The sequence below is a fragment of the Cloeon dipterum genome, chromosome 1, assembly GCF_949628265.1.
Source record: "Cloeon dipterum chromosome 1, ieCloDipt1.1, whole genome shotgun sequence".
Lineage (NCBI taxonomy): Eukaryota > Metazoa > Arthropoda > Insecta > Ephemeroptera > Baetidae > Cloeon > Cloeon dipterum.
Genome location: NC_088786.1, coordinates 10,291,034 through 10,314,102, shown reverse-complemented (window position 1 = coordinate 10,314,102; position 23,069 = coordinate 10,291,034). Strand labels below are relative to the sequence as shown.

The 23,069-nt window shown below is 42.8% G+C and overlaps 5 protein-coding genes and 1 long non-coding RNA gene across 12 annotated transcripts; 1 reads left to right on the top strand and 5 right to left on the bottom strand.

The window, feature by feature from the left end:
• Window positions 1–484: 484 nt before the first annotated feature.
• LOC135934102 (ferric-chelate reductase 1-like) lies at window positions 485–1,259 on the bottom strand. Its single transcript, XM_065475621.1, has 4 exons — window positions 1,023–1,259; window positions 820–956; window positions 649–737; window positions 485–590 (listed from the first exon to the last, which is right to left on the bottom strand). Exons 1-4 carry the CDS (start codon window positions 1,198–1,200, stop codon window positions 530–532), a joined length of 465 nt encoding a protein of 154 aa, XP_065331693.1. The 5' UTR covers window positions 1,201–1,259; the 3' UTR covers window positions 485–529.
• Window positions 1,260–1,833: 574 nt separating this feature from the next.
• On the bottom strand, window positions 1,834–2,615 carry LOC135934435 (putative defense protein 3). The gene is made up of 4 exons (XM_065476176.1): window positions 2,372–2,615; window positions 2,161–2,297; window positions 2,009–2,097; window positions 1,834–1,951 (listed from the first exon to the last, which is right to left on the bottom strand). Exons 1-4 carry the CDS (start codon window positions 2,547–2,549, stop codon window positions 1,888–1,890), a joined length of 468 nt encoding a protein of 155 aa, XP_065332248.1. The 5' UTR covers window positions 2,550–2,615; the 3' UTR covers window positions 1,834–1,887.
• A 233-nt stretch (window positions 2,616–2,848) lies between these two features.
• Ufd4 (ubiquitin fusion-degradation 4-like) lies at window positions 2,849–15,917 on the bottom strand. Of its 7 annotated transcripts, none has more exons than XM_065476168.1 (23): window positions 15,739–15,916; window positions 15,548–15,622; window positions 14,833–15,207; window positions 13,695–14,254; window positions 12,513–12,730; window positions 12,338–12,454; window positions 11,700–12,169; window positions 11,250–11,643; window positions 11,155–11,190; window positions 10,897–11,072; window positions 10,677–10,847; window positions 9,856–10,619; window positions 9,545–9,797; window positions 9,249–9,483; window positions 8,763–9,193; window positions 7,947–8,394; window positions 7,689–7,855; window positions 6,974–7,132; window positions 6,505–6,917; window positions 5,702–6,242; window positions 4,672–5,192; window positions 3,810–4,340; window positions 2,849–3,217 (listed from the first exon to the last, which is right to left on the bottom strand). In XM_065476168.1, the coding sequence occupies exons 3-23, from the start codon at window positions 15,205–15,207 to the stop codon at window positions 2,935–2,937; spliced, it is 7,263 nt and encodes a 2,420-aa protein (XP_065332240.1). In that variant the 5' UTR covers window positions 15,548–15,622; window positions 15,739–15,916; the 3' UTR covers window positions 2,849–2,934. The 7 variants fall into 7 exon arrangements, with proteins under 7 accessions (XP_065332240.1, XP_065332245.1, XP_065332241.1 ...); XM_065476173.1 differs by having other exon boundaries at window positions 6,505–6,899; window positions 10,677–10,844; XM_065476169.1 differs by lacking the exon at window positions 11,155–11,190 and having other exon boundaries at window positions 15,739–15,917.
• LOC135934434 (uncharacterized) lies at window positions 13,045–13,594 on the top strand. Its single transcript, XR_010574118.1, has 2 exons — window positions 13,045–13,283; window positions 13,346–13,594. It is a non-coding gene; the product is annotated as an uncharacterized LOC135934434 (long non-coding RNA).
• A 388-nt stretch (window positions 15,918–16,305) lies between the features above and the next one.
• LOC135934542 (putative E3 ubiquitin-protein ligase UBR7) lies at window positions 16,306–17,821 on the bottom strand. Its single transcript, XM_065476376.1, has 5 exons — window positions 17,573–17,821; window positions 17,306–17,506; window positions 17,053–17,202; window positions 16,623–16,995; window positions 16,306–16,572 (listed from the first exon to the last, which is right to left on the bottom strand). Exons 1-5 carry the CDS (start codon window positions 17,705–17,707, stop codon window positions 16,421–16,423), a joined length of 1,011 nt encoding a protein of 336 aa, XP_065332448.1. The 5' UTR covers window positions 17,708–17,821; the 3' UTR covers window positions 16,306–16,420.
• Window positions 17,822–18,723: 902 nt separating this feature from the next.
• Mdh1 (malate dehydrogenase 1) lies at window positions 18,724–23,013 on the bottom strand. Its single transcript, XM_065476377.1, has 4 exons — window positions 22,869–23,013; window positions 21,029–21,700; window positions 19,186–19,404; window positions 18,724–19,117 (listed from the first exon to the last, which is right to left on the bottom strand). Exons 1-4 carry the CDS (start codon window positions 22,869–22,871, stop codon window positions 19,010–19,012), a joined length of 1,002 nt encoding a protein of 333 aa, XP_065332449.1. The 5' UTR covers window positions 22,872–23,013; the 3' UTR covers window positions 18,724–19,009.
• Window positions 23,014–23,069: the final 56 nt, after the last annotated feature.

The window sequence follows — 23,069 nt, the reverse complement described above, 5'->3', positions numbered from 1 at the left end:
ATCAATTTTAAAGGCATATTAAATTGATATTGATTATTTTAGCTAATTATCAAATTATAAAATAACAACTGAAAGTAACACAAAGATTATACTTATATTACAAGCACTGTATCTTTGGTAAAAAATTTAAGTATGAATCATATCTTTGGAGAAGTTTAACTAATCAATTTTTCCTACTGGCTATTCGCACAGATTGATTTCATCATTGACATCAAAGGTGGCCTAAATTTTGATAAGTCACTTGACTGTCCACGTGCAGCAGAAACTTTTTATCTACCTGATATCTCTAAGTCTCATCGAGCGTTCTATGTTAATACTCACTTGATAAGGACTATGTGTACAAACACTTCTATAAGTTCGCGAGTTTGAACCACATTCATTCTATAATATATGAATGAAAAATATTTTACGTCTAAATTTAAACAAACAAAATGTTTCCAACGTTTTTACCTAGGGATAAAATTTGAAAATAAAAATAAACGTATTAAGTATTGCACAAGAATCTTTTATTTTCCAAAAGATGAGTTCATTACGCAACAGTAGCAGGAAGTTTAACCCAAAAGATGAGTGTTGATTGAACAACGCTCGCACTGTTAAATAAAAAATAATTTTAGACAGGTTGAATATTAAAAAATCCGATTAACTCACACAAACTGAACATCTTCCCCAGATGCAGGTGCGTTCCAAATCACAGAAACGGAAGTTTTGTTGCTGTTATCAATGTGAGTAGACGCGGACTAAAAAGAAAAAATAGTATTAATAATATAGCTCCAAAGAAGTAGTTTAAAAATTTTTAAAACGCTAAATCAGCAATAATACCCCAACGGTTGTGAAGCAATCGATGTTCTTCGAGTTATCAGCAACGTCGAAAGAGCCAACGGCTTCGTCGTTCAGTGTGGAGCGAGCTTGGATGAGGAATCCTTTGAAAGGTGTTCCGTCAGCGGAGTTGATGGCCACTAGAAAAATTTAAGACGGACGTGAAATAATGCGTGAGCGCAAATTGAAAAACGTTAAATCTGAACCTTCATAGCGCTGTGTGTCGATGGCCGTGGCGGTCACGGTGTAGGGAGACTCAGGGTTTGGCTGGGGACTGCCGTTGTGCAGCGGAGTCATCGAGTCGCATGCTGTGGTCGGCGCGCCGCCCGGGAAAGCGAGGGCCCCAATGGCCAGAAAGGCGCACAAAACAACGATCTTCAGCATAGTGAACGCGAATTTGGACTTGTAAAGGGAATTTGACAGCTAGTGCCTTTTATACCATAGATTAGACTTGGATTGGAAAATACTGTGAGTATTGATAAGCCACCAGACATTTGGAACACAAATCATTATAAGGTTCGATTTTTGGGTTCAAACCCGGCGAGATAAAATTCAGACTTGTTACCTAACAGCACATTAATTTTACTATTAAAAAATCTAAACTGGTAATTCCAGGTATTGTGCATGTTGATAATGATAACGTATCATTATTTAAGTTAATAATATTTGTAAAATTATTTTACTCTCTGCTTCATTTTGGCTTTGCCCAATTGGTTGAGTCTTTATCTTTAAAAATGAGAAAAATAACAATTAAAATTAAAAAAATTAAACCTCGTTAAAGAGAAATAAACGCCTCTTGCACATAGAATACCGTTTCTCACTTAATCATAAAAAATGTTAACATTATAGAAATCTTTTTCGTAATCAAGAAATATGGTATGTTAATGGTGTAGATTAAAAGACCTATAACCGAATGAGATCATATATAAGCTGCCAAAATGATTCTTCTGAATCGGCCAACAGATTAAGTTGTGAAGGATAGAAGAACATGCTTTGTCTCAATTACAAACAAACCTGTTATTCATAATCAGTATCTCAAATTTATTTTCATACTGAAGGAATATAACATCATCAGTTTGCAACAGTGGCTGGAATTCTTACCCAGAAGATGGTTGATGTTTGAACAACGGTAGCTCTGAAAAAATAATTAAAAAATAGCATGCTTTGCTTCATTTTATTATTTTTAGCTCACAGAAACTGAACTTCTTCTCCCGATTCAGGTGCATTCCAAATCACAGTCACGGAACTTTTGTCGGAACCATCAAGGTTGGTCGAGGCAGACTTGGAATCAAAATAAAATTATCTCCTTATATGAACAAATTCCGATTGAAGTGAAAATAATACATCGACATTTGAGAAGCATCTAATACTCTTCGCGTTTTCAGCAGCTTCGAATGAGCCCACAGCCGTGTTGTTAAAGGCAGAACGGGCCTGGATGAGGAAACCTCTAAAAGGCGCTCCAACTGTGGAACCTATGGTCACTGGGAAAATTCACACAGCGCGAGTTTAGGGTTTATCGTCAGCATTTGAAATCCCAATATATTGAAAAAGACACCTTCGAAGCGATCTGCGTCGATGGCGGTGGCGGTTACAGTGTACGGAGAGTCGGGGAGTGGTTGAGGATCGGCCGAATGCTGTGGTACCATAGTTTCGCATGACGTGGTCGGAGAGCCGTTAGGGAAAGCGTAGGCTCCGAAGGCCAGGATGGTGAAAAATACAGCGGTCTTCAACATCTTGCCCAGGACTCACATGATTTTATCCTTCACGAGTTATTTATATTCTTGACTGGGGGATGAATCACGAGGATTTGAGTATTGATAAAGAGTTGGCAACAGACATCGGCAGTGAGATCAGTTATAATTAAAACTTAACAAGATTAAAATTCCCAGTAGATAGGAACAGCAAATTATTGACTAAATATGTTGATTGAGCGATTAATAATCTATTTCAAGAAATGGTGCATTTAAATATTTTTAATCCTCATAGCTGGCAATTGAAATTAGTGGGGGTAATATTGTTAATGAAACAACAATTTTTATTTATACCACGCTAATTTAAGTCAATGTATATTCATTTATTTGTTGCAGTTTCTGTACAGGGAATGAGGCTTCATCATGTCTAGTTCAGGTGGAATCCCTTCTCCCTGGTGGCAGCCAGAAGCCGTTCTCGCAAAATATCCTCTGTCGGGTACTCAGGTAGCTTCAGGTAGTGAACGCAGGTATTGACCGACGGATAGCTGCCCTCCCCGGCATCCACCTTCCGCACCACTGTCAGCCGCGGGTGCAGATTAGCCAGTCCACCTGGCGGCAGTGATGAGCAGCCAGTCGTAAACTGGAGGAAGGCTTTCCGCTCTTCAGCGTTCATTGCCACCAAGACGTCCACAAAACGCAGGAAACCAGGACTGCAACAAAAGAGCAAAATTGACTCAAAATAAAATACATGCAGAGATGACAGCTGTTGCTCAGAGGGACTAAACAGGCACATTAAAAAATCACTAAAACTTTTAAATATAAAAAATTAATAATTTTTTTGCCTTACTGACAGCATCTGATATAATAAGTCTTCTAGAACCGATAATATGAAAGAAATCAGCGTATTGAGACTGAAACAAACACAGACTATTTAAGAAAAAATAAGTTGGCCATTTGCCAAATAAAAGACAAATAATAAAAATACTGAAATAATAATTTTCTATTATCCCTAGTTAATTTAATTTCAGCCAAACATACATGACTCGCGATGAGATTTTATTTCTGGTGCGAGATAAAATAAAATCCTTATTTTAAAATTTTAGAGTAAAATACGACAAAAATAAGTTCAAATATATTTTTTCTGGATTTCTAATTCCATGAATTGAAAAACCTACACAGAGTATGAAAATAGTGAATTGATGCTAGCTGATGTTTGGGAAACATTATACAACCAATGATCAACTCTAATTTATATCAGATATAATAAAAGGGAAGTTAATCATGACAAAAAATAATAATTACCTGTCTCTGGTGTATCCCAGCTTTGGCTCGGTGTAATTAATCAAGTCCTCCTTGGTCCACTGCGGATTCTGGTTGCCACACATCATGAGCCGCACCTCCTCGGGACTGAAAGCGCGCAGCTTTTCCAGACTGAAAACCCTGTTGAAGCCTTCCCTGAAGGCCTCCATTTGGCGCCGGATGCCTGTCTCCAGGCAGAATTTCAGCGTGAGATCAACATACTCTTCCACGTTCTCCAGCCGAATGTCCTCGTCTCCGCCATTGTGCCGCAAGTCGGCGGCAGCAAAGTTGAAGCAACGGGACGAAGGAAGGTACTGCATCGTCAGCGCCAGGTCCTCCAGCCGCGCCACGGCGCCACCCTGCCCCATCGACAGGGCTAGGTTCGCCACCTGGTGGTTGCGGGCCTCAGCGCTAAGCGTGTTGTCCTGCAGGATACGGTTCTTGCGCGCGGCTAAGTCCTGCAGTTGCTGCAGGAAGAATCCTCGGACCTGGTCCACAGCCTTGAGATCTTCGTGACCCAGGATGCCAGAAAACCTGAAACATGGTTTAGACATTTTTAATTAAATTACAAATAAAAAATAATCAATTAACGCGAAAGTATTAAATCTGATGAAAAATGTTGGTGGTACTGAAAAATTGAGAAGATTTTAAATTAGACCTAAATTTACAATTGAAAAGAACTCATTAAAAAAATTCCGTAAACAATAATCCAATAAATTGTAAAAAAAATTAGTTAAATCAGCAAGATTATATTTTTCAAGTTTTCCCTGAAAATGTGGCCATGTGTCCAAAAATAACTGGGAAAATATTGCCTCTCAAGTTCACTATTGAGTGAATAAAGATGTTAAAAAATTCAGCAACTCACCAAGGGAACGAATCCTCTGAGAAGAGTTTCGGCGGGTCAAGCTCCAGTTCCTTCTCACTCTCCTCGCTGATGTAGGAGGACATCATGACCTCCTCTTCGATCGTGTTGCTGGGCAAGATGCCTATCCTCTCATTGACCGTGGTCCTGATGTCGCCGTGACACATGAGCTTGAGGAAGGGCTGCGACAGGGGCAGGTCCACCAGCCGGTTGTCTTGCAATACTTTGGCGAGGAACACGCCCAAAAAGTGGAAGTATCGAACTGCTCGATCACAGGCGGGCGAGTCTTGTGGCAGTGGCGCTGGGAACAGTCCACAAGATCTCCTGACGTAGTATCCAGGGTCCGAAGGCGACTTTGGCTCTTCGGGTCCGTCTTCGTCGCACAGCCAGAGGCCGAGGTCACGCCGCTGCAACTCGGCCGCGACCAGGGCGTAGAATTCAAGGGTGGGGCCCAGACCGGTGCCTTCCTCGCCCGTGAATTCCACTTCTAAGATTGACTTGCGCTCCGCATGCAGCCGCATCACCTGAAAAACAAGGTTGACACATTTTACACACGCAGATCTTGTCGTTCACTTTACAAGTATAGGTTAGAAAATTTTAATGCAGCTTTTGCTAGGAATTCCAATTATTCACTAACATTTAAAACTTAAAATTTAATTTAACATGATTTATTTTAGTGATTTGCGTGGGGTTGGGTAATTTCATCAAACTAACTGAAAACGGTGAGTCCCAGAAATTTTAATTTGGCGTTGTTTCTTGAAATTTCTCAATAGATTTTTACATTGGGGCAGATGCTTTACTGAAAAAATCACACAAGGGTCAAGCCTTGTTAGTTCGTGACCTTTTGCAGTGCAGAAGGTACTGCTCAAAAATATTTTTATTTGTTGAAGGAGTTTCCTTGCAAGTTCTTTTAGGTGTTTGAAAACTGCCGAGTTCTTAAAATTACAAGATCAGCCTAATTGAAAATATAGTACTAGTAGCAAAACATTAATTTACTATCATAATTATTAGATGCAAATTCATGAAGCCCTACCTGCTCAGCCCAGGGCAGCTCGCCTCGCGGAACACGCACTCTCTCGTGCTTCAGCCGGCCAACACGGAATTCGTGCGGGTCGTCGCGGCGTGGGCTTAGCCCGGGCGCACGCTGCCGTTCCAGGGTCACGTCGCGCTGCGTCTGCAGCCACACGATCGAGCGCGAGGCGCCGAACGCGGTGCAGTTGAAGTACAGCTGGCGCGTCTCAAACGGGAACAGGAACGGGCACGAGTGGTTGAGCTCCTCGCACCAGACCGGCAGTGCGCCTGAAGACAGTACCAGCGGGTCTTGGATCTGCTGCATCAGTTTGTTGGTGATCTTCTTGCTGGTGAACTCCTCAGGAGGCACGCCCAGGTCTCTCTCACTTGAGTCGTCAGGCAGGAAGGAAGCGTTTTCGTCCTTGCTCAGACTTATCACATACAGGTGGCGCAGCAGCTGCAACACATCTTCCACAGAGCAAGCTGCTGGTGGACTGCTGATCGGGGTGGACTTTTGTCTCGGATAATCAAGCAATCCCTGACAATCTTCTTTATAAATGATTCTGAAAAATTAATTGCTACATCATTAGTCGGTATTTTCCCTTCTTTGTTGAACTAACAAATTTAAGATCGCAAAAGGCTAATTAAAAATTAATTTTGGGCGAACAATTAACAAATCATAAACCATCGGGAAAAATATTTAGACAATTTATGATGCTATATATATATATATATATCATCCATGTAGCTCTATTCCAACAAGGACTACTGTCACGAGCATTCGCAGAAACGGACACCTTTTAAAGCAGTTTTGAAATTTCTTACGTGTAAACTGGTTCCCAAATTCGGCGCATTTTCTCCTGACGAGTTCCCAGATCAGCAGACTCAACGAGATGCTGCACTGCGCGGAAAATGGTCCACTCGGGATCTTCCAGCGAAATCTCTTGGTCAGGAACTCCCGGCAGATTGGGTCCCTTCAGGACTAATTTCAACTTTGGTTGGGGAAGCAGCGTGGTCTCCCTGGAGCTGCCAGAGTCTTCGGAGCCGGGAGGGGGCACTTCCAAGTCGGTGGTCTGATTGACGTTGGTTCGACCTGGTCGCGGATCAAAGGCGGGTATGAGGGCCGAGAACTGCCTTTTCAGAACAAACTCGTCATCCCAGCTGCGGCGTTTTCCTCCAAGAGCAGAACCACGCACAGCCGCCTCATACCCTTCCTCCTCCTGAAACACACGTTGATTCTGCGGTAGTAAATTAGAATTAAGTCTTTGATTGCGAGCAGAAAAAAACCAAATACCATGAGGGCAAGCAAAGTTCTGCTAACCATGACCTCCTCGTAGTCATCATCGTCCTCATTCTCATCATCATCGTTTTCGTCTTCATCAGGCTCTGGCAGCTCATCGTCGTCTTCCAACTCTGCTAGGAGTGTTGGAGCGCGGCAGCTTTCCAAGAAATCCTGAAGTATTAAACATAAATTAGCGGAAAAAATTAAAAGTAAGCATAATATGCCACGATTCTAATTGTGAAATTAATTTTTGGTTGCCTTCAATGTCAACATTTTCAATTTCTTAGACGAATGTTATTGGTTTTTCATAGTAATTTGCAAAAGCTTAAAAGTTTTGAAGGTAGGGACATCTAAAAAATATGTAATTTTTTGTAGAGGACTTTTGCACACTTACATTTGATTGATGTGCCCAAAATGATTAGTAGATTTAAATTTCAAATACATCTTGAACGGATCAATTTCATAACTCCACTTTTACCAAGGTTATGTCTATGTGTGGGGATTGATTTGACAGAGATAATATTAACTACCTTATTAAGTAAGCACAAAAAATTTATTTTTCAATTAATTTTGGAAAATGTAGAAAAAATAAACAATGAAGAGCTTTCTCACCTGGTTTAAAAAAAATCCAGGGACACATTTACGAGCATAGTAAACTTGACAAACCATTTTTCAAGTTTTAGAAAGAATGGAATATTTTATGCAGTAAAATTTTGACGACAATTACCTCAAGACTCACTTGTTCACTTTCACTCGAAGTAGAGGTCAAGCTCATGGTCAAAGCTTGATTGAGACAAGCTCCAGTTCCGGACGAGGTGGATACGGATCCGGTCGCAGTGGTGGCTCCACTAGAGCTGAGGCTGGGATAGCTCTGGGCAGTGCTTAAGAGGCCGCCTGGAACGTGTTCACGAATGGCTCAGTTTCGTTCAGGGAGCAAATCAGACAAACACAAAGGTAAGCGGGGTGGACCGTTAAAGGGGCTAACCTGGGAAGTTGGATGAGAGGGCGAGTCGGACAAGGCTCGAAACGCCGCCTCCTCTGCACGGTGCAGGGGAGGGCGAGGGCGGCGCCGCTGCTGCTGGGCGGCGTCGCGTGATGAAGTCCGACAGGTTGGGCACACTCACACTCTTATCCTTCTTACCGCTGTTGTTCTGATTGTTGGCCGCAGAAGAGGCTGCCCCTTCATCGCTCGCGATCTTGACACCGCGAGAGCCCTTGCCATGCTGGGTCTCGCCCAGGGCCAGACTCTCAACGATGGTGGCAAGGTCGCCGCCCATGACAAGCTCAGCGTCGCGAAGTGCGTGCACAACAACAGACAACTCGTTTCCTGAAGGAGGAGCGGTGGCAGCTGCCTGGTTTTCCCCAGTCACGGCCACGATCGCCTCAGCGCGTGCAACCGACAAGACGCTCTCGGCGATTGCTTCAGCTGCCTGCTAAAATTTTAAAATTTGACATTTTCAGCTTATTCGAATTTAAAAAAACGTTCTCTATTGCAAGCTGAGAGCAAGAGCATAAAAATCATTTGAAGTTAAGATGTCAAAACTTGAGAACGATGAATTCCATTCAAATTGGTTAAAAAATATATATTTCAAGAAGTAAATATTCTAATTTAGGCTTCAAAGTTTTTAATCAAAGGGTAACACCCTTAAAAAAATTTGGCTCACATTCCTTCTTACAACATTAAGTCAGCGAATGACTTTGTTACAAAAAATGTCCAAATACCCAGTTGTACTTTTAAATAAAAAATATTTAAAATAATATTTGAATGAATAAACTCTAGCAACTTGTGATTGAAACATACCTTTGCAGCCAAATTATCTGCAGACGCAGCTTGATCAGTGCTTGCCACTGAACCTTTTGAGTCTGTTGTTGCTTCAGGCAAGCTAGGCGTGGAACTGGATTTCCTGCTGGTGAGCACACTGCTCTTGTTGTTGTCAGATTTTTTCTTTGATGCCAGCGCTTCAGGATCTGAAGCCAGCCTCAGATCATACTTTCCCTCAGCGCCCATTCTGTACGAGTTAGAGCCGCCGTGGTCCCAAGTGACGTCGATCCAGCCATTGTGGAGTTCTCCAGTGACCGTTCCTTCACCAGGAGGGCTACCGTCCTGGTCACGCCACTTCCAGTCGAGGCCGCGGACAACTCTTGCACCAACAGAGAGGTGTTTCAGCACTTGCGTGCGAAGTAGGCGCCGTTGCCGTCTCAAGTTTGCTTCAGCTTCTTTGGCAGCTTTGCCTACATTGCGAAAAGAGCAGTCAAAACAATTCTACATTGCGCAAATGATAATTACCAAGATCTTCGCAAACACCGGTCACTGTGCCATAGATTTCAAATCCTGAGAGGCTGAGATAATGAGTCTGGCCAGACGCGTTCTTGCCAGTCTGTTGGATTCTGATGTGTCGCCAGCCCTGTCCTTCCTCTCCAGGAGGCACAAGAGGCCACGAAGCGGTGCTTCCAGGCTCATTCAGCGAGCAGTCATCCACGTGGCTGTAGAGTGTGGCCCAAATAATGCCATCTTTTGAGACCTATACATGTAGTAAAAATATTGCATAAATTAGATTTGACATTTTAAATGTTCTACAGTACCTGTAGCTGCCAGTTACGCAATGCTGATCGGCCGTAGCCTCGAGCATGGCGAAGTGTGTAGGAAGTTGGAATAAGCCACACTCCAAGATCGATGGCAAACCAAGCCCGCTTGTCATCATTGGTGTGGCAATTCAGTGCAGACGAATCTCGACTAAGGATATCCTCTAGACGCCCATACGGAAGGTTGCGGCCTTCGGAGGAAGTGACAACCACAAGACCGTACTGTCCAGGATTCACCCACTCTGGGGACGTTCTGCAAGTAAAAAATATAGGTGAAATCTAAACTTAATGTGCCACATTTTACGCCTTACTTGGCATTTGTGCCAATCCAGTAGAGAAGACCGTTCTCATCAAAGTCATGTTGGTGTTTGAAAGCAATTTTAGATCCTTCCTTTAGCTTGTGCACGAAAGCAAAGGTGGACCTTTCAAAGTCATACCACTGTTTCGCCACCATCTTCAAAAGGTGTCTTTCCAATTGAGATACAGTGCTCAGCGGCTCCATTTTCAGACTTCTTCCGGTTCTGTCGATAAGAGAGCTTTCCCCAACACCCTTTTCAAGACGGAAACGCAGTCTCCTGGTCAACACCTGCAGGCCGTATCCAGCTCCAGGTGTGTCGTACAAGTACACAGGGAATTTTTCTATGGACTCTAATACAGCAACTAGTTTCCTGACGAGGACCAACGCAGAGCTCGGCCCGCTGGCAGCAGTTGCCTCTCCAAAACACTTATTGAAGAGGTGAACACGCTGCTTGTGGAGTTTGGCACGGCGACCGTTTGACTCGTCGTCCCAACGGCTGGTGGCGAGCAGTCCAAGAAGTGCTTGCACCAGTCCTGAGCTGTGCAATTCGTAGGCAGAGACCACGCCTTCCTCCCGCAGAAGGGTGGCCAGTTCTTTGAGCGCTCCAGTCAGCAACTCTCTCCATCCAGTTCCGTGCTCGCGGGCAGGCATGCATTGTTTTTGGCAGGCACGTTCAATCTGGCCGACAATACTTCCTAGTTTGGCCACAACACCCCTTGGTTGCGCCTGGGCGGCTCTGAAGTACTTGTCGTAGATTTCTTGAGCCGTAATCTTAACCTGCGCGTTTCATTTTGTTAAATTCTGGTGATCGCTGAAATATGAAGGTTGAAATACCTTTTGTTTCATGGCTTCAAGTTTAGATCTCAGTCTCTTTCCTCGTTTACCAGTCCATCCAGCAGAGAATTCCGGCCCGAGAGATGTTTCGGCTATGAATGAGTGCTTTGTGCCTCTGTTTGATTCAAAAATAAAACCCGGCAGGTCCTCCCTCAAAATAGTTGCTTGCTGCTATGATACCACGTCAGCTTTAAATGATTATATAGCTAATTATTTTCACCTGTTGTCCATCTGAATTGTGGATGTGTAGCTCTCCATCTTTCCTGCACGAGAGTGCCCAGTTTCCGACGACCAGTCTAGCTGAGCCAACTTTGCTCAAGATCGGCTGGCTTGGAGTATTTGGCTTCACCTGTGATCTGGCTCTTTGGAGTTTTTCAGAGAACTCGCCTCTGCTTTCTGTAATACAGAAAATGTTAGTCTTGCGCAAATAGCGGAAACGGCTTTGTTAATTAAAAGACAGTGAAAATGGGTTATTTACCTTCTGTAGTTAATGTCTCAGTGTTTCTTCCTTTCCCTGGTTATGAATTGATGACATTAGTCACACGACACAGTTCTCACTGACACAAAACTTACCAGTGGTGTCTGTGCCGCCTTCTGGACTCCCACTGGAGTACATTGTGGCCAGTTTTCCGTCCAGAATGAAGCGGAACCACCCGTTGCTGCCATTGCTCAATTCCAGGGCAGCGGCGTCGCTCCACATGTAAAGACAGTCACGGCCGCGGCACAAACTCCAATCCCGCCAGTGGTACGCTTTACCCATGAGGATCTCTTTGGCTTCCTCGGCGGCGGTTTCTTCAGATTCGTCTGCTCCGCCTGAAGCTTCCTGTTGCTGTTCCTGGGGGCCCGCAAGCTGCATAACTTTAGTGAACACTCCCAGTTTGGCAAAGTGGTCGAGGAAGGCCTCAGGAGCTTTGGTCATCAGGTCTTGAATTACGTTCAACACGACAAGATGGCCATCCTCGTCCTCCTAAGCAAACAAACGATATAATGATATGGTTACAAACCTTAATTTAAGGCACAAACCTCGTTGTCCAAAACAGTAGCGATTACTTCGACCACCGTGGAGCCGCAGTTGTTTTCGCCAGTGCAGAGCTCAGCGAGCAGAGCCGGCTGGATGTAATGGGCCATCTTTTTGATGAGACTGAGGCTGGCCTTGCGCACTGAAGGCAGCATGGTACTTTGAAAAGTGGCGCAAAAGACAGGCAGCAGCCGTCTAAGGTAAACAGGGGCCATGTCAGGATCGCCTCTGGGTTCTGAAGACTCTTCAGCCTCGCATTCAGGCTTCTTTTCTTTTTCCAGAACCCATTCGCCCGGAGACTGCAAAATAGCTGCGACTTCCCTGTGGCCCTCGTCGTTGCGCTCTCTTGCCTTGTCTAGCGGCGTTTTCCCATCCTCGTCTCTCAAATCGGGATTAGCACCGTGCCTGAGAAGCACTTTGGCAATTGCGGGCCGGCCGAAACAAGCTGCATAATGAAGTGATGACGATCTTTGGCCTATTGGTTTTTCACAGGGAAAATAATTAGTCCTACGTCTAGATTATTTTACATATTATGATGGCTGACGACTGAGTGATCGAATTAAATGGCATGAGTAAGAAGTTTAAGGTTTCAGTTAATTCCAATCACCCATTCATAACAAGAAGGTTAAAACGATTAAAATACCTTTGTTCACATCAGCGCCCCGCTCGCACAAAAACTCTACCATTTCCTGTGTTCCAAAGGCCGAGGCCCAATTCAAAAGGGTCTGGCCGACATCATCCATGAAGTTGACCTCAATGCCTGCGCACACACACGCCATACTTAAAAACATGCCACATTGATTAGTGGACGGTCTTACCTCCTGAGTCAATGGCCTCGACCAACGCATCAGTATCTTTGCTACGGATGCAATCAATCAGCTGACGGTGTGTTTTCTCACCTACACCTTCCATACGACGAAGACGCGGCAGCTGGCTTCCAGAAATTACACTGGAGCCTTTTTGAGCTAGAGCTTTTCGGCCTTCAAAAAGCAGGACCAGAAGCAGGTCTACTAGGCGCATTGTGTCCAGCGTGCACCTGCAAGATTGATATGACGTATTTATTTATGATCACATTGAAAAATATCAACGGAGCTTTACAACATTCTTTCCTCAAAATCTTCAAACTAAAATTTCTTCTAACATTAGATAAATAAAAATTAGATTTCATTTTATTAGACTTTCAATGTTTATATCAGAAGGATTCAAGAACATTATTTTCGAAGATTTTTTAATGCTGCATAATTCGAACAAAACGTCAAAATGACTTCCTGCGTATTATGCATATAATAATGCCTTTTACAAAAATAAGGAAATCAACAAAGACGATTTAAGTTTAATGGTGATGTTGATAATTGGATAAGTTTCAATTGGAGGTCACGGAGCTATCATTATGATTAATATAAGATAGCGAGGATGCATTTTCACAGTAACCACTGTTCAGCGATATTACATGGTCAGGCGATTGGTGCGGAACATGCTAGTTTACGCAACCATGCATCATTGATCAACGGTGAAAGAAACTAAAGGCAAAAGAAGGCGCACTTCACGGTTGAACAAAATCGTGTTGGTCGGAAAGTTAAAAAATATCAGTGCCGCTAAGAAATTGCTTTAATTAATCGCATTCTTTACTCTGATGAATTATTGATTACAGCAAGTCTGCTTTCAAACCACAACTAGCCAAGAGCAGTTTCTACATTATGCAACCCGTCTGGCAAGAGACAATGGGAGAAAACAAAACTAACTGTGACTCTCATGTCACACGAAAGGATAAATTATAATCAAGACCGCCTCAAGTTCCCACAGAACTTCACGGAAATGGCTCAAACATAATGCGTTTACAAAATTTAGTTTTGCTTTTTTCTCTTGCACTCAAATAAAAAGAATTAATGTGGATTTATTATTCTGTCCTTGTAAATTTCAAATACATTGAGGGCAGGATATATCGATCGCATGGCATTTATTCCCACTGCCCGCATTATAAATAACTACGAATGACTGACCTTTCATCTCCCTTCAGAGCCTTCTCGATGGCGTCGGGCAGTTCAGACCTTAGCAGATCATGTGTGATTCCAGGGCTGCCCCTGCACAGGGTGGACAGCAGACTAATGATAGTCGACACAGACGCTGATGACTTAGATGTCTCGGGGGTGGCAGAGGAGGCTCCGGCCACGCCGGGGGTGCTGGGACACGCGGGGGCTGCGCCCGCGGCCGAGGACAAGCGCTGCAGCAGCTCGTTGACGAGACCGTGCTGGGCCAGGGGCTGCGGGTCCACCCCTCTGCGAGTGAACCTGTCCGCCAGCGAGGCGAAGCAACGCAAGGCGCCGTCGGCCACGTGCGTGTCTTCGTGTTTGAGTAGGTCAGACAGGGCAGCCACGCAGGCGGGCAGCGAGGCCTCGTGCGGCTCCATCTTGGTGCACAGCCGGGACACCACGGCCATAGCAGAATGCAGCGTGTCCTTGTGCACGCGCCATCCATGGTCGCGGATGAAACCCAAAACACAGTTGAGGCCACCCGCTTCAAAAACGGCGCCGGCCTCACGGGTGCAGATCAATTCCAGTACCTGATGCGAGAGCAATTTTTTCTCGTTTAGAGACAAGACATCAAAGATGACTAAAGAATAACATGTTTGTGAAGTAATAGGAATATTCCCCTGCTATCAGTGGGCACTCGAGCGGAGTAAACAAGAAATTGTGCAACTGCGGGAGGAAAAAGGTTGCGGGAATTATAACATACTACGTTGGATGTAAACAATTAGGAGCACTTGAAAGAAAACCTCAAACATTTAAGAAAATGCAAATAATGAGTCATTAAGAAACAATATTATCTTGCTCATTAGTCTTGCAGCACGTGTTATGAATTATATCAGTGATTATATTTTTAAACCCCTAATTTTTCAGCAAAATTGAGTCCATCATGTTGAAAATTTGACTGACAACCGCTTAGATAATGCCAATCCATACAAAATCTAGGCGGTTTAAGTTTTCCCATGCGAGCACCAAAGTTGATTATCCGCTGAAGGCTTTAGTGAGTGAAGTGACAACAAATCTTTTCGGTTGAAATATTGGTGTGTTATTTCATATGGCTTCTTTGCACCCAGGAAATGAGGAGCGAAGGCTGACTCAGCGGATATTCAATTACCTTGATGCACTGTTCTGCAAGGTCTTTGGCAGTCCTGGAAGCCACTTCGGCCACCACCAAGCGGTTGCAGATGGCCTTGACTGCTCCGTCCATGGCCACAATGCGCCTGGTGCATTCGGCAGACACGTCCAGGTAGTAGGTGACAGCTCTGGCGGTGACTTCGAGCACGTTATCAGGAGCGCACTCGTCCAGGAAAATGCGGCACAGAGCTGGGAGGAAGGTTCTTGGAGGACAAGACTCGAAACAGCGGTCGACATTGTCAGACATCAGCAGCAGCATGCACAGTTGCTCGAGGGCGATCAGCTGCATGTCCCGTTCTTCTCCTTGGCCAGTGTTAAGCCATTCCAGCAGGGTTTCCGGATCCACCTCAGCCATCTGCAATGGTTACAAGGATTTTCGATTAGAACCAGATCATGTCAAGCGTGCACTGGTGCCTACGCGGCGGTACTGTTGTTAAAATTAGGCGTAATTAGCCACTGCACACAAAACTTATTACGCGAGGCAAAATGGCTACTGAACGCTCATGACTCCGGAGGAAATTTACAGATCTGCGAGGCATGCTAAAAGTGGTCGAGTTTCTACAAAATAATTCAGTGCTTCCAGCAGAGTTGATTAAAGTTTGATACACGGAAGGAAAGTTGCTTTCACCAGTGACGTCACGGAGCATCGCTGTTCGTAGCGATTTTCGGCATGCAGAAAGAGCAAAAACACCAACCTTGCAGGCTTTGATTCCACTATATCGATGACTGGGGATCTTGAATAATCAAACTTCACTGGTGTCCGATTGACCCTGAAACATGACGACATTTGAGGGCTGTTGATTGAGTAAACCGAGGCACCAAAAACGGGGTCAATACAAATTCGGGCACTATTTCTCGAGCAGCACCTTGATTTTGAGTCGCTCACCTGAAATAGGGATCACAGGTCCATCTCAGACTATCACAGCCTCCGGATTTCTCGAGGGATCTCCGATTTTCGTCACAAATTCATGGTTACGACTCGCGGATTACTCAGCAGCAGCACTCATTGTTAATCGTCAACATGGCCGCAGCTGTAGATGAGGGCGCACTGGTCACCATTGCCAACTGCAGAGACGGCGGCACCAATTTTATTGCAGCGCCAGCCGCCAGCAGTGCTCACCAGACGTAATAAAATCACAATTACCTACATATTTTACGTTAGGCAATTGATCTTTCTATTTATCATCAATTCAGAATTGGTCATCCATTTCGCAAATCGCCTACATTTTGACAGCGCTCAAATCTCAAAAACTCATGGTACACTGCCTTCGAAGTGATGTTATTTTTGAAAATTTCTCAAATTTTAGCAATGTTCCCTGCTATTGAAAGGGCAATTCTCTCGATTCTTTGCCAGCGTTTTAGGTTAGAGTTGTGCTGATGTTTGTTGCATGTTATATAATGAGTTCTGGTTTTAAATTATTTGGTGTAACAATTTCTAGATTTAAACAACGCATTTTTCTATACAGTAATCAGGAATTATGAATATTTAATTTTTTTAAGTACTTCTACAAAATCATGAAAAAATGCCATCATAATGGTTTAAGGAATGTTGAATATTGTGGCATGATTTAAAAAACAAGATCTGGTCCCTCCATTCGCCTCCTTTTCTTTGCTTTCAGGCCCTCAAAGAACTCCTTGATGTCTTCCTCTGTGACAACTTTCTTTTCTTCAGCAAACTTGGCCAAATAGGATTTCAACTCATCCTTCATCTGGCTGTACTCTGTAATTTAATCAAATGAGAAAAAAATACTTTTGTTAAATAATTATTACCAGTAAGAACTTCAATCTGCTGCGTCCTGTCCATGTTTCCAAGAGCTTGAAGACCTTGCTCATACTGAGTAGGCTGATCCAACCCTTGCTTTTCATATTCCTGCACCATGTCAGAAATGTTGCAGAGGAACTCCACGTTCAATTCCAAGTATTTCGCTTTGCAGTCTCCACATTTGCACAAACGGGTCCTCCAATCTTCAGACCAGAATGTTGTTTCAACCTTACTTTCAGGAATTTCAGCAGATTTCAGAGGACAGTCTTCAACCACCTCTGTTTTATTGTTAGCGTAGTAAGAAAGGAATGGCGTCTTGCCCATACAAGATCCACAGATCATCTCGGCAAACTCTGATGGGATTTCCACGTCCCCCAAATGCTGCACATAAAATTTTCAGTCAAGCAGGGTGTATTAAATTGTTGTTTATAATTTTACCCTTGTGTGGTACCAATCTTCGCAGATAATGCACTGGATCATTTCATCTTCAACCTCATCCTCAGGGTCTGGGTAAGGTCTAGCACATGTGCAGTAAACACCCTTGAAGTTTTGATTATATCCATTTTTTTCATTCATCTTGTCCTTCTCCTGAATTATAGAGAGCATGTTTGAGATAATATAAACAACTGAAAAGTACGTTGCTTTGATTTTCAAAATGGCGTTTCCATCATGGAAAGAAAAAAATACTCACAGGCTCAAGACGGCATTTTTGCTCAAATTTGGAGTTGCCACAATCACAGCGGAAATTTCTTTTGGTGTATAGCTCCACAAGGTCGTGGCCCTCATGGCATTTGTAGGAGCATGCGAGGCAAATTCCAGCCGAGGTCGCTTCCTCTCCCTGTGTGATGATACAAGTTGTGCACAGGTACAGGGCCTGGCGAGGAACATATCCCTACAATGACATGCAAAAATAATTATACATTAATAATAATTAATCACTAATATTCGAATCACTTACAGCTGAGTAGGTGCAATGTTGATCATCAGAGCCCCCCAGCACGGCGTTTGCATCTTGCTCCAGTTCTTCCTCCTCCTGAAGAACGTCCACCATCGTCACTTCCTCTTTCTTGTTCTTGGCTTCATCTGCAGACATGGCTTGAGTCCACTTGGAACTTTTGTTACTATTTCATAAACTATTAAAGTGGCGAAATTTAAATGCCTGGCGAGGCCTTTGCAATGAAATTTTGGGCGACTGAGCACGATCACAACAATGGCGAGGCGAATTGGTGCGTATTGGCGGGTTTTCTCGCAGCTAATGCTGTAGAGCGACTGCGCGGTGCGCGGTTCTTTGACGTCATGCGGCGTAACTATTCGCAACTCACAACCCTGGCCTCCCTGGCCAGGACTTTCAGTGCTTGCTCCTATCACGCTGCTATGCGAATTATGCGAGAAAATCAACATTTTTAAATGCGTGTATAATGGTGCGCATTTATCAGGGCTCATTTGAGCTAGGCAATCAATTAAAATAGGAGAGCATAATTTTTATTTGTTTTTTTCATTCTTGATCTTATTTTAAATTTTGTAATTTTACTCCGCAGAGGGTTTTTAATATTTGAAATATGATAATTATATTAATTACAAAATAAATAAACAAGAGCAAAATATCCTATTTACAGCAATACAAACCTAGTTACTTGCACTCATTAAAGTTTTAAATTATCAAAATATGTAGTGGCACATTGCATTTACCGTTAACATATTTCACATAAAATTCCTCAAATTCTTGGGCTCTCTACGTTTGTGATTCCAGATTTCGGGAAATTGGGAGGTCTCAACCTCGAGATATAAGACTTATCTGAATTTTTTTGCACAGCGGTGGCTGGTGATTGTCACCGATGGCTGGCATGCGCGCGGTTGGCAATATTTTAAACGTTAAGTTTGATAGTTTAAAGGCCCATATAATTTCTATAGAACTTAATAATCTTTTACATTTTCATCAACGGCTGGCGCAGCTTAGCCAGATTCAGGGCGGCTGCCCACGTGACCCTATATTTATTTTGCCATCTGGCGCGGCGCAGCGTGGCTGGCTGTGACCTCTAGGGAAATTTTGGGAAATTTAACATTTCCATTCCTATTACCATTGGTTAACCTGATATAATAAAACACAGATTCTAATTTTTAAAATATTTTGTTCAACAGAAGATAACAATCATTTGAAATAAAATTTTTAAAATGCCCAATATCATCTATAATTGAATTACACGTGGCAAGATATACAACTTCGAAAACCCTAATAGCGCTCATTTTGTATTTAATCCGTTCTATACTGTCTGATTTGTACAGTCAATTAACCAAATGCACCTGAGGTCTAAGCTGCGGATGCCTAATTTGTGAGTTGAGCCTAGAAGAATACTCTTGCAAAATTCCCGCACGTTTATTTTTTGTCTTCTTCTCATTAGAGGTTGCTGTCTTGGCACACGGCCAGGGCTTCTTCCCTCTCCTCAATAAGTTCTTTCGCCGTGATGTCTAGCTTTCCCCTGGCGTATTCATCAATCTCCAATCCCTGAAGGACAAATTGTTAAGTTTAACTGTGCCGAAAACGAAAAAAGACCAAGGTTTTCAGAGGCTCACCTGAACGATAGTCCATTTCTTGTCAGAGCAAGTTACAGGGAAAGAGAAGACAACATCAGCGGGGACGCCATATGAGCCATCGCTGATGACTCCCATGGAGACCCAGTTTGCGGAGCCCTGCCACCAGTCCTTCATATGGTCGCTGGCAGCCTTAGCAGCTGACATAGCTGATGACAGTTTGCGAGCTGCAATAACAGCGGCACCTCTCTTTTGGATTTTCTGCAAATTAATTTAAAAATACATGTAGCACTGGGTAAATCTAATTAGAAAATTAGCAAGGAAAAATTTATTGCCTAAATATTTGCATGCTATGAGATTAGCACCCGCAATGGCAGCGTTTTTTCAATTGAAGCAGGAGATAGATAAATAGATTCAGACATGAGACACGACAGCAAAAAAGGAATTACTAAATCAACAAAAAAAATATTTCGACGCATTACAATTTTTGCTCAATATGCAAAATAGTATATTTTATGCATTTATGGCAAGTTAAACTGAACAAAACAGCTTCAAACCGTGATTTGTTAGGCTTACGCACTTTGTTAAAAAAAAATGTTGAAATAAAACAATACAGATAATCAAGAAAGAAATCTCAAAAATATTGGTTCTGGAGGTGTTTGGAGAATGCTATTAGTCAGCCTAGCCATCTTCTTATTAAATTAGAGTTTGGAGTTCATAACAAAATTTATCAGGCTGGAAAGGTGAAATAGTAAGTTGTTACGGAATAAAGAAGTCCCCGGAATTCATTAGATGCGTGTTTAAAATCGAGCACGTTTTCCGATCATTTGTTCTTCTGGAGCCAACTATGGCTAAGGCTAACTCATGAAATTGGTGCGTGGAATTTAGACAGTTTATTTTCAAATTTTTTGTGACATTTTTTATGGATTAAATTATTATTTACTATATTTATTTATTTTGTCTTATGAAACATATCGCACTGGATGCACCGGAACTGGCTGAAATTCCGAGTATGAATAGTCTTGTTTACGTTTTTCAATCAGTAATCTAACTAACCTAAAGTTTCTAATGGATAAAACATAGAATATCAATGACTGTCGAAAAATAGCTAGAGTGTGTATGTATTTAGAAGCTATTTCATCAGGTTCTTGCTATTGCTATTTCTACAGAAAAATTGCAAAACATAGTTTTCTAGAGTTTAAACAGCCTAAAAAAATTGTTAGGGTCATAGCAGCATTTTTGTGTGATATATTTTTAAAAGCTGCTTTTTTACCTTGAATCCCAATTCAAATAATAGATTTCTTGAGAACCTATACATTTTACATTTCAAGTAGAAATCAATGCTGACATCGTGGATTCTGCTTGCATGCAGCATAAGCAGGTCTAAATTGATATTCAAATGATTTTTTATTACAATTCTTGACTAAAAATTTTTTCATCAAAAGTGTTTAAATTCCTCACAACAGTTGGAGAGCTATAATGAGACCTAGAAGTGATTCCTTAACTGGGATTAGGGATTATTTATTTGTGGCTAGGCTAATCTTCACTATCTGCAAATTAGAAGTATATTTTTTTATTCTCAGGACTCATAATATATGAGGAAAATTTTTAGGAGGCAAAAAATCTTTTGTCCACAGTTCAATTTATAATCTTATCTTATTAGCTTGTACTACAAAATTTCATCTCTTCACTTGTGTTGAATGAGAAAAATGAAAATCAGATCACTGATATCGATGACAATTCACGCAATTATAAGTAAACCTATATTATATACCTAATACATATATTTTTTATCATCGTCCAGGTTACAAAACGTTAACTCCAATTAAATGGTGGCATGAATTAGAAATAAATTGAAGAAAATGCACAAAAAAAAAACACTAACCTCGACAAACTGCGTCTTCAAGTATTCGTCATCCTTGATGGCCTCAGACACAGAGACCTTTGCCCCGTTGACAGTAGCACTGGCGTGGCGGACATCTGGGAACTGGGTGCTCGAGTGGTTGCCCCAGATGATGACCTTGGACACGTCGGCGCAGCTGACGTTGAGGCGTTCAGCGATGTGGGCCGTGGCGCGGTTCTGGTCCAGACGAGTCATCGCGGTGAAGTTTTCTTTAGGGATGGAGGGTGCGTACTTGGAGCAGACGAGCGCGTTCGTGTTGGCGGGGTTGCCGACCACCAGCACCTTGATGGTGCGCTTGGCGTTGCGCTCGATCGCTTGGCCCTGCACCTTGAAGATGCCGACATTGGCGGCCAGCAGGTCCTTGCGCTCCATGCCCTCCTTGCGGGGCATGGCGCCAACCAGGAAGGCAGCATCCACGTCTTTGAAGGCCACATCTGGGTCGGCTGTGGGCACAACGCCACGCAGCAGCGGCAGGGCGCAGTCGCTCAGCTCCATCACGACGCCCTGCACCACGCCCATCATTGGCGGGATGTCCAGCAGGTGCAGGATGACGGGCTGGTTGGGCCCAAAGACGTCGCCCTTGGCCACCATGTACAGCAGAGAGTAGGCGATTTGGCCGGCAGCGCCAGTCACCACCACGCGAACAGGCTCAGACTGGAAATCGATTGCAAGCTTTCTCATTACCAGCTTCATAAGTAATTCCAAAATTTATACCATATAGCAATGCAGTAATTTAAAGATAAATACAATCTTTAGAAAAACTTTGTTGGATTAATCTGGCCAAGAAGGCAAACCATTATAATTATGGGAATTCGATTTTATTTGATTTTTTGTCATCAACGAACGTCAATATCCTTCATTAGTTTTATTGAATGTAAAATAAGGTTGAACTAACGAGTGGAAAATGTTTAGACGCTGCTGTAGCCCTACGGTCACAAATATTTTTAAGAGAGCATACTGAGCATACCCATATAATATGACTTAAGAATTTAATTATTTAATATCATAATTAATTTAAAAACTTGTGTGACACCTCTGGTGGGGTTACTTGACGACTCTGTCTGCAGCCCTATAAAACGAGGAAATGATTTGTTGGTCAGTTATGTAAATTAGAATGAGCTACATTCAAGCAACGTCACGTAAGGGCTGCAGTGTTGCACTTGACATCCTGTGAACGTACCACCACGGTTACGAAATAATTATAGACGATACACGAAAAAATTAGCACAACAATGAACGAAGTAAAAGAACCAATTGAAGTGAACAGGTCATACATAAGTAAGTCACTTTTTATAGACCAAATGAATGATCTGGAGCACGACCAAAGAATTCAACACTTGGCTAATCGCGACCAAGACACCATCAAATAGCTGCTGCAACGGATGAATGAACCAATGTATGTATAGTACATAAGGTACTAGCTTGAGTGCATACCAATCAAGCACAAATACACTTGGATTTATTTTTCCCCGTCAAGGGGAGTTGGGTAATCTGCCAAAATCAAGATTAGCCACTGAGAATGAAATGTGTTTTAACCATTTTTGTTCTCTCGCGGTTATATTTTATCTGTTTTCATTCATTCCCTCTCAGGCCAAGGGTCTGAAGGGCGTAAACCGAAGTCAATTATTAACAGGCCGGCATTCTTTAAAGTCACAGCAAGGTCAATGACAAACCAACCAAGGGAAAGTGATTGACAAGCACTGTTGTGATTTGTAAGCACCAGAGGAATTTCCTGCAAAAATCTACAAAACAGCACATGAGCCCTCATTGAACACCTGGTCATTATAAACATGTCTTCTCTCCGAAAGAGTTGAAATCTTACCATTTTTGAAGACGAAAATGCAGATAATCAATCCAACACGAAGGTCAGGCTAAATGTGCTGTGCACCAAGACCAAGAGCGAGAGAGAAAGAGGGAGACCGACAAGACGGTGAATTGACTAATCAGACTACCAACCTTGACTCCTTTTAGTGTAATATCAAATTATTTTATAAAAATAGTAAAATAACAAGTCATTGCTTCT

Bases quoted from the DNA above. Each gene is read 5' to 3' on its own strand.
- LOC135934542 (XM_065476376.1), bottom strand. From the start codon at position 17,707: ATGTCTGCAGATGAAGCCAAGAACAAGAAAGAGGAAGTGACGATGGTG. The intron at 17,507-17,572 runs GTAAGTGATTCG...ATGTCATTGTAG, and splicing joins AACATTGCACCTACTCAGCT to GGATATGTTCCTCGCCAGGC. The intron at 16,996-17,052 runs GTAAAATTATAA...TTTTATGTGCAG, and splicing joins AAGATTGGTACCACACAAGG to CATTTGGGGGACGTGGAAAT.
- Ufd4 (XM_065476168.1), bottom strand. From the start codon at position 15,207: ATGGCTGAGGTGGATCCGGAAACCCTGCTGGAATGGCTTAACACTGGC. The intron at 12,170-12,337 runs GTATTTTAATCG...AAAAACCAATAG, and splicing joins GGGCGCTGATGTGAACAAAG to GCCAAAGATCGTCATCACTT. The intron at 7,133-7,688 runs GTAATTGTCGTC...TTAATACTTCAG, and splicing joins GTGAACAAGTGAGTCTTGAG to GATTTCTTGGAAAGCTGCCG.
- Mdh1 (XM_065476377.1), bottom strand. The intron at 19,405-21,028 runs GTTAGTGTTTTT...ATTAATTTGCAG, and splicing joins TGAAGACGCAGTTTGTCGAG to AAAATCCAAAAGAGAGGTGC. The intron at 19,118-19,185 runs GTGAGCCTCTGA...TTTGTCCTTCAG, and splicing joins AGAAATGGACTATCGTTCAG to GGATTGGAGATTGATGAATA.
- LOC135934435 (XM_065476176.1), bottom strand. From the start codon at position 2,549: ATGTTGAAGACCGCTGTATTTTTCACCATCCTGGCCTTCGGAGCCTAC. The intron at 2,098-2,160 runs GTATTATTTTCA...TTTGATTCCAAG, and splicing joins GATGCTTCTCAAATGTCGAT to TCTGCCTCGACCAACCTTGA. The intron at 1,952-2,008 runs GTGAGCTAAAAA...TTATTTTTTCAG, and splicing joins GGAGAAGAAGTTCAGTTTCT to AGCTACCGTTGTTCAAACAT.
- LOC135934102 (XM_065475621.1), bottom strand. From the start codon at position 1,200: ATGCTGAAGATCGTTGTTTTGTGCGCCTTTCTGGCCATTGGGGCCCTC. The intron at 957-1,022 runs GTTCAGATTTAA...AAATTTTTCTAG, and splicing joins CGACACACAGCGCTATGAAG to TGGCCATCAACTCCGCTGAC. The intron at 738-819 runs GTATTATTGCTG...TTTTCTTTTTAG, and splicing joins ATTGCTTCACAACCGTTGGG to TCCGCGTCTACTCACATTGA.